Source organism: Cyanistes caeruleus, chromosome 4 (genome assembly GCF_971803275.1).
Source record: "Cyanistes caeruleus chromosome 4, bCyaCae1.hap1.1, whole genome shotgun sequence".
NCBI lineage: Eukaryota > Metazoa > Chordata > Aves > Passeriformes > Paridae > Cyanistes > Cyanistes caeruleus.
The window spans coordinates 27,712,191-27,727,305 of NC_141704.1; the positions used below are offsets into that span (position 1 = coordinate 27,712,191).

A 15,115-nucleotide genomic window follows, 5' to 3' on the forward strand; every position below is an offset into this window, starting at 1 on the left:
AACTGTGGCTTGGAAAACTATCAACAGGAAGTTATCAAGAGTTTTCTTGTATGCCCACTGTAATTGTGAACAGAAAAGTCACAGTAACAGAGAAAACAATCTTCTTCAGGTAGTAGTCTCATCTATTGTTGAAAGAAATATTTATTTCCTAAGTGGAATGTAATTATGGAGAACACCAAAGTTGACTGGTAGTTTAGTAGAGAAGTGAAGGGAATGAAAAGGTCCAGCACAAAATCTGAGGAAAGACTTGGTGTCAGTTTCTACACATTTGTGTAGAAAATGCCATTTTTATTTCTGTAAGACCCCTAAACTACTTTGTTTAGTATCCATAGCTGTGAGCTTTGTTTGAAAGCCAATGATGAGGTGATTTGAGGTTTATGTTCTCAAAACAGTAGCAGGTTATTTTGGAATAGCAAAAGGCTGGTAGAATATCATGCTAAAAAAAAATAGTTTCAGTACAATAAAAACTTGCTACTACCTGAGTTATCCAGGATATTTTTTTAATAACATGCCTTGGTTTGGCAAAGATATAATTTATTGTTTTGTTACTCTTCCCTTTGTACTCCTTTCCCTTTTTCAACATCCTCTTTCAACTTACCTTGAATATTTTTTTTTCTCAAAGGACAAGGGTAAGGATAGAGAAAATCAATTTTCTTTTTATCTCTTTTTCTCTTCCAAATAGTACTCTAGTTGTTTGGCTAGAAAATAAAAACATGTGTTTGTTGTTACTGATGTAGGTTTTCAAATTCTATTATGCCATTCCAGTGTATAAAAACCAAATCTCAACATTCTTAGGGACTAAATATTGGCAGTACTGTCTGTATGCAGATGCTGGAAGGAGATCTGGAACAGATTATAATCTAACTTTTAAAAATAAATAGAGCATGCACCATTAATATTTCACATAAAAATGAATGTTTTATATGGGCATCTTGAACAACTGAAACGTTTCTCTACATACAGATGTCAAGGTGGGAGAATGTACTGCTTTAGCTGCTTATTAGTATTTCTAATCAACCTGCTTGTGCTCAAACAGTTGTAAATTCTATCCTACATTGTCCCAGCTTGAGTGGTATCAGTAAACCTCTTTTTTCCTGAAATGCTGGTGAATTTCTTTCTTTGTATGGGTATAAGAGCAACATCTGACTTGCTTGGGAAGAGGAAAAGGAGTAATAAGACTGAATTTATTCTATGCCATTTGTGTGCAGCTACCTAGTTAACAAACTGATCTCCCAACATTTTTTCTCTTACAGAGCTGTAGGTCATGGAAGTAGCACTCTTAAAGCAGTGAATTTGAGGGAGTTTAATGTAAAAGAACTTGAAGGGCATTTTTTTCTAAGAGCTTTTTTCAAACAGTTGACAGGCTTTATTGTGTGCTTCAAGTAAATTTTAGGTTGATCTTTCTACTTCAAAACATTCCAGTGAAGCTCTACTTTAATTCAATTCTAGACTTGTGCTCCTTTGTGCAGTCTTCAGGCTGTTAAAATTTGCTTATTGCTACTTCACCCAATGTAATACAGTCTTTTATACTAGTGAACATATCTTCCTACACTAGTTGAAAAGTTTGTCTGCTTCAACAAGTTGTCTTAGACTATATATGCACCCTCTAGATTAGTTCTAGCATCCACAGTCTGATTTGGTAGAGCTTTGTGTACTGTTTGCAAATGCCTGAGTGGTATGTGATGCAATAGACATATTTCAAGCTTCAGTGAAGCTGAAACACAGATGGGTTTATGTTGTGAGTTTTTAATTATTTGAGCTTGACTTCTGTCTTTTGACTCCGCATATTCTGTTGCTACAAAATGAATTAGTGAAGGGTCAGATGGGAGTGGTTAAAAGAAATACTGTTTATAAAAAAATAACTGCATTTATTATTGGTTATAGAATGATAACTATCAGGCTTTCTTGCTCAAATTTTATGTTCTTCATGCTGCATTTATTAGATTCATCAGCTTTGCAAAATTGTAGCTTATTTGCCTCTTGTAATATGAATGTAATAGAAAGCCATTCAAGTTATTGTTGCATAATTTTTGATGTGTGTCCTTTACTGAGCAATAATTGAGAATTGAGAAATTTTTAAAGGATTAAGATGAAGTTTTTCAGAAGCATATCAAATACTGGAAATTATTTTTCATTAAAAGTACAGTGACCTGAAGTTCAAAGGAAATGCAAGCCCCTTATCTTAATATTGTAATTGTACAATATTATGTTCACAAAATTTAAGCTAGACAATGGCTCTATCCTTCAAAACCCTTTCTGAAAAGAGTATAATGACTTACACAGTCTGTAGCTTCTTCACAGAGGGAAGAGGAGGTGCAGACTCTGATCTCTTCTGTCAAGTGACCAGCAATAGGACACAAGGGAATGATATTAAGCTATATGAAGAGGTTAGACTGGATATTAGGAAAAAGTTGTTCACCTGAATGTTGATTGGGCACTGGAACAGTCTTCCCAGGGCAATGGTTGCACTACCGAGCCTGACAGAATTCAAGAAGTGTTTGGACAATGCTCTCTGACATGTGGTGTGATTCTTGAGGTGTCCTGTGCAGGGCCAGGGGTTGATGGTTAATATTGTCTAATTCTACTTAGAGTCATTGAGCTGAGGCATAATCTTGAAGCCTACAAACCTTGTAAATGTTTGTGTATGTAGTTCTTATTTTGTGGTAAATATTTTAAAGTAGAAAGTAAATTAACACTTCTGAGTTTTAAGATTTTGAGATTAACACTGTTAAGAGATTTGAGTTGTTGAGAGTCAGGCTTGCTAGTTTGCCCTGTTAAATCTCCTTTTCTTTCCCAGTCTGTTATCTGGCCCAAATAAATTGTTGTTTGGGAGTGATTGACAACAAGGAAAACTTGGTCTCTTTGACCCTTGAAGGGAATACTGAGTGTTAAAGTAAAACTATGTATGTCCAGGCATATTAAACCAGGAAGATAAACTACTTCTGTAAATGAATGAGGTATTTCTCCAAATACTCAGTGTATTCACTTGGCCAACAGCACTACCATGAAGAGATATCTAGGTTACATCTCAGCTATAAGCTCAAGTCTGTTACCCCATATATATGAAAGCAGGATCTGATCAAAGTGGCATCAATTGTGACTGATTTTTGTGGACTAAATTCTCTGTGAAATGAGGTTTCTGGGAACATTATTCTCTTTTGTTTTGTCTTAATATGAGAATTTGAGTTAGAAGAAAATTATATCTCTGAGGGTCAAATCTGAACTGTGAGGTTTAATCTTGCTTGTGCTAAGAAGAAAAGTAGACTTCCATAGTGCAAACCTTCTAATCAGAAAAGTGTCTGTAAACCTCTTATTCAACAAATCACTCCTATCTGTTTATCTAGTAATATCTATTTTGTAACAGCGTTTATTACTTCCTCTTTTCTCTGATGATTTTACTGTAGCACCTGTTCAGCTCAAATTTATTTAAATTCGCCTGTGCTTTTGAGATAGAATTATTAGCTAAAAATCCAGGTTTATTGTAGTTATCTGCTCCCTGTTACTGCTTTCAATATAATTCATATAATCCAGTGCACTTTCAAATGGAAGTCAGGGCAGAATATGGCTTGCAGAACTTACAGAATTTATGGCCAATTGTACAGAAAGTACAAAGCTTGACCTGAAATTCTCAGCTGATGTAAAGCTGTAACTTAATAAGCTGAGGAAATTTTACCTGTGACTTGAATTAAACGGGCTTGTTTTGGAAGATGTGAAGCTAGACATTGGCATTCAATGGTAAAATGGCTTCATTTTGTGAATAAATGGGAAATCTGAAATAGTACTTGATATTCCCCTTTCAGATATAATTATAGATGATGAGCTGCAGAAGTATGAAAATTGACTGTAGTAGCTACACCACCTACTCAAACCAGTGGAGTCTATCAGAAGATGGGGCTAACTTAAGAAAGAAAACTTTAATTTGAAGCTGTAAGAGTTAATGCGTACCTTTCTGAAAGAGCTGAAAAAAGATTTTTGAATGATTTTAGTACTTTTAATAGAATAATAACTAATTATTCTTGAAAGACCTTGTGCTTTGTAAATGAATATCTAATTTTCTTTTTTAATGTGAGCATATCCATTTTTCTGGTATTTTAAGTGAAGAGAATGGGAAAGCTCATTATTATACTAGTCTTGCAGGTGTTGTCTTTTAGCTTTTGTGAATAATGAAAGCTAATAGCAGATTGGTATTTGCAGATGAAGCAACCTTCAATTAAATCCCAGTTTGCCTGTACATATAAAAATGATTTGAGTGAAATGAGTGGTCAGCATTCCCATGCAATTCCAACCTGCAAATATCCTGTACCAAAGCAACATTTAGAAGCTGGAAAGTGCACAGGTAAGCTGTGGTAGGATTGAATAAATAAATGTGATGGGTAATACTTTAAATACTATCCAAAAAGTCTTCAGTAAAACTCAAATGTTTTCAAGAAAAAGAACAAAAATGTCTCATTGCTCTCAATGTCTCATATGCCAGTTAAATCTTTTTGCAATAAAATTGTAATATCATTGCTTTGAGAATATAAATGTTTGAAAAACATGTTGATGCTATCTTGAGGTAAAAAAGTGATATATATTGCATATATGACATGATCTTTTTCTACAGAAGTAAGCCAAGTGAAATTTATATATTTGCCATTAAAAGGGGGAAAATTCATTTTACTCCACTACAAACTTCATAATATATAAAATTTTTATGCCCTTTAACCTTCTCTTCCAACATCTTAAAGTTATAAATCCAGTTCCCTATGTTATTTATTATATGTTTTTGAGCAATGTAATTTTGAATTGGCGATGCACTTATGGACACATAGCAAATGTAATAGCAATGACCAGCATTGCTTGTTTTATTGGTAATACAATACTTTTGATTTTAAAAAGAAATATCATGGCAGTCCTTATAGAAAAAGGATGTATGATCCCAGGTAACTTTTTATTTCCTCACATATATTTTTGATATTCTTACATGACAGAAGGTACAAATTCATGTCTTGATGTACTAGGGCTTGGAACTATTTCTGAAAGTGTTCACCAGACTAGAAGTTATACAGAGATGGGAAAGCTGAGTTGTCAGCCAAGGAACAAGAACTCTGGGAATGAACAGATGGATTTGAATAACGGCAAAATAATCTGTGACAAGGAAAGTGAACCATCTTTGCAAAAAATTACTAAAAGACTTAAGACTTCAGACAGCTCTAAGAAGGAATTGGACAGCAAAACTGGTGGAAAAAGAAAACAGACCAAAGCTGCAAGTAAGAATAAGCTGATTGCTGGTCAGGCAAAATTAACTCGCTTTTTTCAAGTCTAAGTTTTTGTTTTCACATACATGCTATGTTGACACTTATAAAATATTGCAAGAAAACAGGTGAAATTAATGAATTACTTCCTTTCATACATAAATAACTGAAAGCAGCTTGTGTATTATATTAGACAACTACTTACAAGTCTGGATTATGCTGAAGTATTTTATTTTTTAATAACAATACATTGTTAATAATTACACTGTTACTTTTGGTAATGAATTATGTATTCCTCTGCAATGCAATCCAAAAAATTATTTTTGGATGGATATGTACAGCTATGCTAACACTCAGTAACTTCAAATTACGTTAAATTCAGAATGAAATGTTTAATCTTCAGAGATGGTGAGAGATGAGTAGTTTTCACACTTGCCAACAAGGTCGATAGACTCTTCCCAGCATACACCTGAGGACTACAGGGAAAGAAAAAGAGAGCCTGAAAGTTTAAATCATCAAAGAACCATAATTCTTATGGCTTCTGGAAATATTAATTTAACAAATGCTCCCTCCCCTGTGCACCAAATCATAACAATAATGGAGTCTCTAAATGTACCTTTACCAAATTGCTATATTGACATTGCAGTGTACTTTACCAGAATGAAATAATTTTTTGTGTAAAAATAAAATGTATTTACTGTCAAAATCTCTTCTTCCTATAGGAAATTTAGCTGAATTTTCTTCCTCTGTGGTCTCTCTTTCCTGTATTGACTCAATATTTTGAATTTCAGTGTCAACTGGAAAAGCCATGATTCCCTTCAGTGCAGGATAAGGTAGTTGATTTCTACCTAAGTTGATTGGCATAACATGATTGAAGAAATCATGTCTGGAGCCTCTGTCCTGTTTTGAGGGAAGACAAGAGGTTTATCTTTAAATAAAGTCAGTTGTGTTCACACACATTTTGTACTTTATACTTCAACAATGCAGTTGTTTTATGTTTCAGAATCATACCTTAAAAGTAATGATATGCATTACATCTTTGGTAAAAATGGTTTAATGGACATAATTAAATAAGGAGTCTTGTGTTTGGCAAAGTTAAAAACCTATTGCTGCATATGGGGGCATGCATCAACTATAAATACAGGTTCCTTCTCCTCCCCTCCACACCCCTCCTCCCCCACCCCCCATCCTCCAAATTTTGGCTACTATCTGTGGAAATCAGATTTAATTCAACTCTCAAAGTTACGCATTTAGAATCTTTGCATTAGATATATAGAGTTTAAATTTTATTTTCTTTACTATGTTATGTAAACTGGTATTTTTGTGTATTTACCTGGTTATTGCTTTAAATTGTTGTGCTTTTTTTCTAAAAAGGTATAAATGAATTTCAGTTTTACTATTAAGCCAAAATTCAAAACTGAACTCACCGAAAACTTCATGTTTCCAGCGTTCTTATCATTGAAAGCACTGCGGTCTTCAGTCTTGTAGTACTTCAGCAAAGGTATAGCTCCCCTGTTCATAGGTTTGTCTCTGTTTTGTAGAGTTTTTCCTAGATTTAATGTAGGTAGCAGCATATCTTCATCTTCTATCCCTTGCAGAGATTTTGAAACTGAAAACAGAAAACCTTGAGAAAAGAGAGAGAGAAAGGAGAGCGTTAGGATATATGATGAGATGTACATTTTTTAGTTATTTAATGCTTGCATAGAGGTTTGTCACTTCTCAAATGCTAAGAACTTCTCCAGTGGTAAATAATTGTTTTTCATTCCTGTAATGGCACACTTTATATATTTTACAGGTTGAATGGAAACTACTTCAGTGGCTGATGAGTTCATTCTTTTAAAATGACTCATATTGAGGAGTAACCTTTTCTATAATCCTTCTAATCCCACCTGTTTAGAACTAAAATATTTCTTTGTCGTACCTAATTTGTTTCTTTGTGTGTTTTTACAAGAGATTAGTTCCCTTTGGTGGATCAGTATAACAAAGTTCACAGAGAAAGTGATGTCCATTTGTGTTGTTTATAAAGAATTACCTCTGGTTAAGGCAATTTAAGAAGAGGAACTCATCTACATAAGTAAGCAGGACTGTTGTAAAGGTGTAATGTATCATAGCTTTTGATCAAAACTGGATTCGCTGGAGAGCTGAAATTCTTGAGCTTTGATGATAGCTTAGACTGCTTGTTAAAGGTGAAATAATTAATTTGTATTTTGATGTCTATTATGTCAGGTTGCATTATACAGAGTGAATGGTTAGAAATATTTATTAGCACCTCATCAACATTTGTATTTTCTTATTGAAAGTAGACCTTTCTCTTCTACAAATATAACATAGTCAAATATGCTTGCTAATAATGTAGAAAGAAAAGTAAACTTCAGTTTTTAATTTAAAATGTCTTTGAAATGTATCTATTACCCTGTGGAAGGAAATGTAGAAGTTTCTGCATACTGTTGTTGTTGTGTGGGGATGGTTTGTTGTTGTTGGCTGTTTTTGTTTCATTTAGGGGTTTTCTTCCTTGGCTGGAAAGCAAATAGGGCCAGCTGAAATTTAGCTTATCTCTTCATGTCAGTGATAGAAACATTCAGTGGTTGTGTGCCTCTTAACTAGTACTTCATGTTTTATCCTTTAGCCTAATGGGGGGAACTAAACATGCTGCTATTCAAGGCAAAGCATTGGGAAATTGGCCAGTGTTCCCTGCTAAACTTTGTGGAAAAGCACCTGCTTTTCCAAAGTAACTTCTTGGTAAGATGTTTTGTAGGAAAATATGTCATGCTGGACTAAGCAGATTTTGACTCAGAAACATTTTTGGTACCCTCTTTTTCTCCAAATGAGGAAAGTGCATTTAATCCTTTCCAGGCAAAGCATCTCTCACAAACAGAATTGTTGCTTCTTATTGTTTTCATTTCCTTGCTGTAGGGCTTGTACTTGCCTTTGGGCAGTTGAAATGTTTTCTTTCCTTTGACTTTAATTACCTGTCTACAGAGGAGACAAATTTGAGTTGATTGTATATGGTTTGATAATTCTCATCCAATCTGTTTGCTAATTTATATTTTTCCCTCACTCTAAGTATTTGTACAGTTTTTTTCAATTAATTGTACAGTTTTGTTCAATTAATAAAGCAAAAGCCATGTATGCTCTGTTGCAGGTACTTTTCATTTAGCTCAGCCTTGGCAGAACAGGAGGAGTGCTTTGGAGCTGTGTTGGCAGCAAGCTGTTCTTTATTATATGTTGGTCTACCAATTAAGAGTTGGAGAACAAGCAATCAGCCCAATAATTGGGTAGGTGACAGGAGCCTCTGCTCCTCTGAAGCTCTGGCACCCACAGGTGTGCAGCATCTCACACAGGGCTCACTTTCAAATGCTTCTGTCATTTAATACAAAGCACAGCTACAATGAGTACAACTGACCTGGATCATTCAGGAAGTCCATCTACAGCGTCTGTCTCGTTGTCTGCTATGAGACACAAGTTGATGTCTGTGAAAGAACTTATGGTACTTGCCCCAAGATCTTCTAGTGCTTCTTGAAGTCATTGTTAATTTTTAAGGTCTGTTGCAGATCCAAGGTGATTCTGGTGATGATGAGTAGAAACTTCTAATTAGGCTGCCTAGAAATTCAGAGCACATGTCTGTAAATTCAATGACTTAGCAACTGCTCTGAATAGGCAGAAAACATTTGTGCACCTGCAGATTTGCAATGCCTGTTGTGTACAGCTCTTCATAATGCCTTTGGGAATCCTAGAACTCTGATGTCTACACTTTTATTTCTCCATCTTGCAACTTTTAATTTTAGTAAATATGCAAAATGTTTTAATACATCAGGTTCTGTTTTACTATTACCTGGGATTTTTTTTTTATTCTTTAGTCTATATTAGCCCATATAATATTGTTACTTTCACAACAATAACAATCATTTTGAGAAGTTCTTGCTTTTACTTTGCATCTAGTTTCAACAAAATATGAGCTCTTAACATCTGAAATCTCATGTGTTGTATGTAAGTAAATTAAATCTAGGTGATAACATGCCTGGAATTTCTCTATACTCATTTTGAGTTTTTCTAGGAATGGATTACAAAACAGTTGTAATAGTTTCATTTGGTCTTGTAGCTACTGTAATTGCCATGTACAAATGCTTGAACCTAATGCCTAGTACTGGCTGAAGAATAAATAAAGCAGGTATGTATTGTATAAAGTCAATTATTCTCTATTATCAGAATTGAAAAACTTCACAATACAAAAGAAACTGTTTGAGCAACCTTAATAAATCATTTTAATGAATCTTAAAACACAAAAATATTTGGTCAATGTTCATTTTCCCAGTGGCTTACTACTTCTGATTTTAAAATGTGGTCTGGGCTTGTTTGTTTATTTTGTTTTTAGTTTGGATCTTGTACATTTTATACAAACAGCTGTATTTCAGTCTGAGTTGTGGAAATACTAATCCCTTCTCATGTATTGGTTTGTCTAAATACCTCAGTGTTTTAGTTCCAAACCCCTCCCACCCACCCCAACAAGCAGGTGTTAAAGTGGAGATTTTCTGTGCTAATAATGGAAAGAGCGTATCAGCAGTTCATGGGGCAGAGAAGAGCTAGTTAGCACACTTTATTATTGACTGTAGGAAATCAAGACTCTTGCCTATCACTGTTTTTGTTGTTCCTTTTGATGAGCTGATAGTCACCTGGAATCAGCAAATTGATTTAGCATGAAATCAGCACAATGCTGCATATAACAGGACAGCTCTGGACTTTTGCAGGAGCACAGCTCTAAATATTTGGAGAGCTTAAAAGTCATCCTCTATAAATGCATCAGGAGAATGTACAAGAAAAGGATGGGGGTGAAACCACACAAACTAGATTATTTTTACCAAATTTCTACCCAAGATCCAGGGTATCCATTTCAGTCCTCTGTTGAATTATAGTCTTTGTATTTATAGAATGAAATATTATACTTGTTTGTGTTACAAATTAATTTCACAGTTGGGAAGACTTTAAAATATTTTCTGCTGTTTGTTTTGAAAGGCATTTCAGAATTTCATTTGGAGGAAGTGCATAAAAATGCAAATACCTCTTCAGGAACTGTGCAGCAGCAGAAGAGAAAAATTTATGCATAGTTTCCTCTAGCAAAGTTAGTGATAAGCATATTGGTCACTCTCTAATTTTTTAGAATTATTTCTATTATATAAAATAGTCTGTTCTTCTAGGAATAGTTTGCCAATATGCTATGTTTAGAATGAATTGATTCACTTTTTAAAAATAAATTAACCCCCCTCTAAAATGTGTCTCCCCCTCCCCCAGCAACTAAGTTTCTTCTTCTGAAGGACTTTTTGCAAAACAGTCCTTATGTCAGTCTATTAAGGATGTCCAGTTAATCAATGAAGTGGAAAGAGGAAGGGAGATTCCTCAAGCCATACTAGCGTCTTAATTAAGAAAAAAATGGTGATAGTGAAATATTCTGTTTTCATATAAAAATCTGCTTTTCTGAGAGAAGTCCACAAAATTGTTGTGGACAAGGCACAGTCAATTATTCTGTGACCAGCCGACAGCAGGAACTTCCTTATGAGAACAATAAAGAATAAGAAAGACTGGGCCCCTTTGTTTTGCAGGCAGATGAGAGGATTTCAGCCAAGAAACAAAATACAGGAAAAAGCAGGTGGTGCAACTGCAATTTTGAGCTTCATTTGAGCACAGGATGTCCGTGAAAGGCTTTGAAGCTGGCTATCTAGTGCAAGCCTGCTAAAATTCCTGTGATTTCTACTCTTCACCTTTACTGTTCATGTGGTTTTGGTAGTGTTGAGGTGAGTCATTTATTTTGCATATCTAACATGAAGGCAGAAGTTTTTTAGGAATATTCATTCTTGACAGTTCTTTACCAATGGTGCTGGAGCCATTGGTGGATTAAGCCCCCTAAATGGCAGTGAATGGTCTTTCTGGTGCACTGTGGTTGTAAGACTGACCACAGCTGGCGTTCAAGAGGAGCAGCAGTTCTCTTTGCTATTATGTGAAAGGGGCCGGGGTAACGTAAAGGAATGTTATTATCAGTATTGCCCATATTATCCGTGAATGCTATTGGTGTAGTTGTGTCCCACACATGTCAGTCCAGTTTCTCTTACTGAGCTGGATCCTCTGAGTCAATTTGTGTGATAAGAAGCTGATCTCATGGAGATAGAGGAAAATCCAACTCTATGCAATTTCTTTTTGGGAGAGCAAGTGATTGGCACTTCGTCAGAATCCAAATAATTTACTGTCTGTCACCTGGGTTTTTTTACCAATAATATCAACTTTTATTTAGGTTTTTGTTTGATTTTAGTTTTTTATTTTTGCATTTCAGTCTCTTTTAAACACAATTGTATTTTCATCTGAATTGTTTCTACTAATGCTTTTTTCTTATGACAGAGTATGAGTCTCAGCTGCTTGGAATCTTGGTTGTTATGGAAAAATAATGTTGCATTATGAGTCCATGAAATATTTTTATACTGTTTTGGATGTCAGGTACATTTTTGAGATATGCTGTTTTGCAAGTTTTTTAAATAATCACAGACGTCAGAGCTGTTTACACACGGAAATGCTCTAGTGTAGTTTTCACATGGTAAGCTGAGCCCACATACCTACGGTGTGGAGCTGGGTTTCTCCTTGTGCATTCTGGAAAAAGAATCACTTATCTTTTAGTTTTGTTACTGTGAAGTAAAATTTAAAACTTACAAAGGGACTCACCAAGTGTTCTCTCTCTGGTTTGCCATACCAGTTTGTGATTTTGGCTGTTCTACTCTTTACCCTAGCAACAAGGGGTCGGAACCAGATAATCTTTAAGGTTCTTTCCAACCCAAACCATTCTGTGATGTTACTCCTGCCATTCCTATGGTCTTAGAACAGTGGTACAGAACGTTACAATATGTGTGTTCTCTTAATTATTGCAATGCTTGTGGTAGTTATCCAAGGTCTAGGAGTCATGTTATGATTTAGTGACTCTCATATCCTTGAACATATTTTCTTTATTATCTATGCCAGCAATCTAACCAAATTGTACCTGCTTCTGTTATATCAATTCCAGTAAGGTCTTTTTCATCCCAAGTATGTGAACTTTGTGTATGATTGAAACATCTGTCTCACAGACTCTGAGGAAGAGGAATTGCAGGCTGTTAATCATACAGTTTCTACTGTGTATTACCTTTGTCTGCAGAAGAGACTGTGCTACCACTGATACTCAAAAGTACAGCCAGATACTTATAAAAGCTCTCAAGAGCTCCTGCACAGAATGGCAGTCACACTGGAGATTTTGATGGAAGCTGTCCAGGAGAAATCAACTCACTTTCTGGACATACCATGTCCCTCATGCCAGCATGCCTGGTAATCCCCATAAATGAGCGCCTGTCAGAGTCAGCCAAATTACACTGGCAGACGTCTGCTTCTTTAGTGTTGACAATCCAGATGGGTGGATTGTTGTTATCCAGTGCTTTCTGCAGGCTTTGAACAAGTCTATATGCACTGGCGCCAGGGCTGTTAGTCATGGCAGCAGTCCACTGGACAGATGAGCATCAAGGTCTACAAAGAACAATGCTACAAGGTAAAGAATTACACCAGATGCTATTTAATTAGAAGCAAAACCAACCTGCTTTAAATTATCTTATTCTAGCTATGATCTAGTGCTGTTTTAACCAGAGATGGCTTTTATGGAAGATAGCACTGCTGTCAGTGAAATAGCAATCATCATTTGCATTGATACAGGACAACGAAAGATTCACCTTAGAGTTTTGAATTTTATAAGATTCAGTTATTTCCAAGCAAAAAATTAAAATGGTTGGCCTAGGATATTCCTATGTTTAGCACTTGTTTTACATGCATCGTATTTTGAATATTAAGTGTCACTTTCCCAAAGGAAATAAAAAATATCTACCTTCTTTGATAAATGTATTGCTGCAATGATGTTTGCCAAACACTGACTTCAACTTGGTCATTGATTCAGTAGCCAAGTTTTGGTTAGAAGCATTATTTGCAGCTGAAATTATTCTGTCTCACCATTTTGGAGGATGCTGTCTGCCATTCATCATTGCATCCATATTGACTCATGTTCAAAGAATAATTATTTGCTGACAGTATGTCCAATTCTCTATGATGTTATCAGCACACTTCCCATACCATATTCTGGTTTCATTTCTGCTGGCACTGCCTGCTGTGGACATTGAGTTGAAAGTGATTTTTAAGTGAGGAAAGTGGGCAAGGGTTCTTGCCTTTTATGCTCTACTTACTGGTATGAGGCAGCTGAGTACTTTTGATAGTTCTGTTTGAGATCATGATTTTTATAAAAAATGCATGTATGCAAAGAATAGAACTAATGAGGATTACAGCTTCAGCCAGGAGATGTGTTGCTACTTTGCATGTTCTTGCTGGAGCTATTGTGATTTGCCAGTTTTGTTGTACTTAGGATCTGAATGTTCCTTACCACGTATTGCATCTTTGTTTACAGTGTCACACTTCGAATAAGTTAGCCTTTCAAAATAATGGGACTACTGACAGGAAAAAACATCTCACCAGTGTCTTAATTATGTAGGGATAAATTATGTAGGTACAGTCTTGAAATCTCATCTATGTTTTTGACAAATGTTTTTCAAGACCAAAATGTGAGGCAGAGGTTACATTTACCTATTGCTTACACATGCCGAAGTAAAAATATTTGTAAACTTGAGCTACTAATAATTTCATAGATTTCATGCATAAATATTGGTGTTTATTGAATCTTCAGCCATTAGTATTTTGAACTGCTAAGATTAGATTCAGTTGAACTAGTTTACAATTTCTCAGATTTTACTAATATTAGTAAACATGATCAAGTTTGATGACCACTACCTGTTGGTTCAGAGTTGCCATCTATAATTGCAAACATTAATTTCAAATAAACGTGTTAAGAAATTTCTGGCAAGGAACAATCAGGTTTTAAGATTGAATTTTATGATAAAATCTATAAATTCCTTCCTGCTTCAAGGACAACAAAGGAAGTCACACTCATCCCAGGAGTCATCTGGAGTGCACTGATGACTTCTTGACATGGGCTGACTGATTAGGCAAAGTGCTCTAATGGACTTGGTGGTGATAATTAGGAACTGGGTATGAAGATTGCCTTAGCTTTGTCTTCAGTGACCATAAAATGATAGTGTTCAAGAACCCTGGAAGAAAAGAACATGGCAAGATCACAACTTTGAATTTCAGAGAAATTAACTTTGCTGTGGTTAGAGTTCTGCTTGGGTCAAATCCATGTGATAGTCCTGGGGAAAAGAGGGATTCAGATTTGCTGAATTCACTTCTACACCACAGGGGAATATGTTTGCTAAATTGAGATTTTCCTAAATATTAGTATGCCATTAATTTAACTCTCATTTGTATCTCCTGTTTCAGTAGATATATATTTAACATGCATTGTCTACCTGATTTATTAGTTCATCTAGAAAGCAATCTGTAATATTCAACAAAAACACGTTCTTCAGGGTGTAAAAGTGAGTAGAAACAAGTTTAATAACATTATCTGTAAGTGATCAGAATGAATTTGTTTTCTTTCTTATCTTTTGTAGTGAAAATTATTCTAGTTCACTTAATGAATGTCTGAGTTTAACACTTAGCACAGGCATTTTTAACCTGAAGTGATACACTTTGACTTGCAAGTAAAAAAATCTGTCTTGCAATATCACCACTTTCTGCATGAAGTTTTTACCATTAATAACTTTTCTCATTTTTGTGGGTTCTTATTAGCACATATTTATTATGATGTTTATTTTAAAATGTAATTGCATTAACATAGTTTGTTACTATATTTAATAAAGCCATAGAACATTCCAGAACACAGAAGACTTTTGACAGTGGAAACATTATATTTGTTGGTGAGAAATTATGAAGTGTCACAT

The 15,115-nt window shown here is 35.0% G+C and overlaps 2 protein-coding genes across 8 annotated transcripts in view; one reads left to right on the forward strand and one right to left on the reverse strand.

The window, feature by feature from the left end:
• Window positions 1-15,115, forward strand: part of PARPBP (PARP1 binding protein) — a 93,320-nt gene that overhangs the window by 33,424 nt on the left and 44,781 nt on the right. For 2 of the 7 annotated variants that reach the window (XM_023936910.2, XM_023936919.2), the window contains exons 10-11: window positions 4,195-4,336; window positions 5,001-8,363. In XM_023936910.2, coding sequence (XP_023792678.2) covers window positions 4,195-4,336; window positions 5,001-5,305 — 447 coding nt within the window. In that variant the 3' untranslated portion in view covers window positions 5,306-8,363. The other 5 variants (XR_015286300.1, XR_015286299.1, XM_086887123.1 and 2 more) reach the window with 5 other exon arrangements.
• On the reverse strand, window positions 5,853-12,580 carry PMCH (pro-melanin concentrating hormone). The gene is given in 5 exon segments (XM_023936948.2): window positions 5,853-6,134; window positions 6,662-6,858; window positions 11,180-11,184; window positions 12,475-12,556; window positions 12,559-12,580. Coding segments are annotated over 5 exon segments (588 nt in total).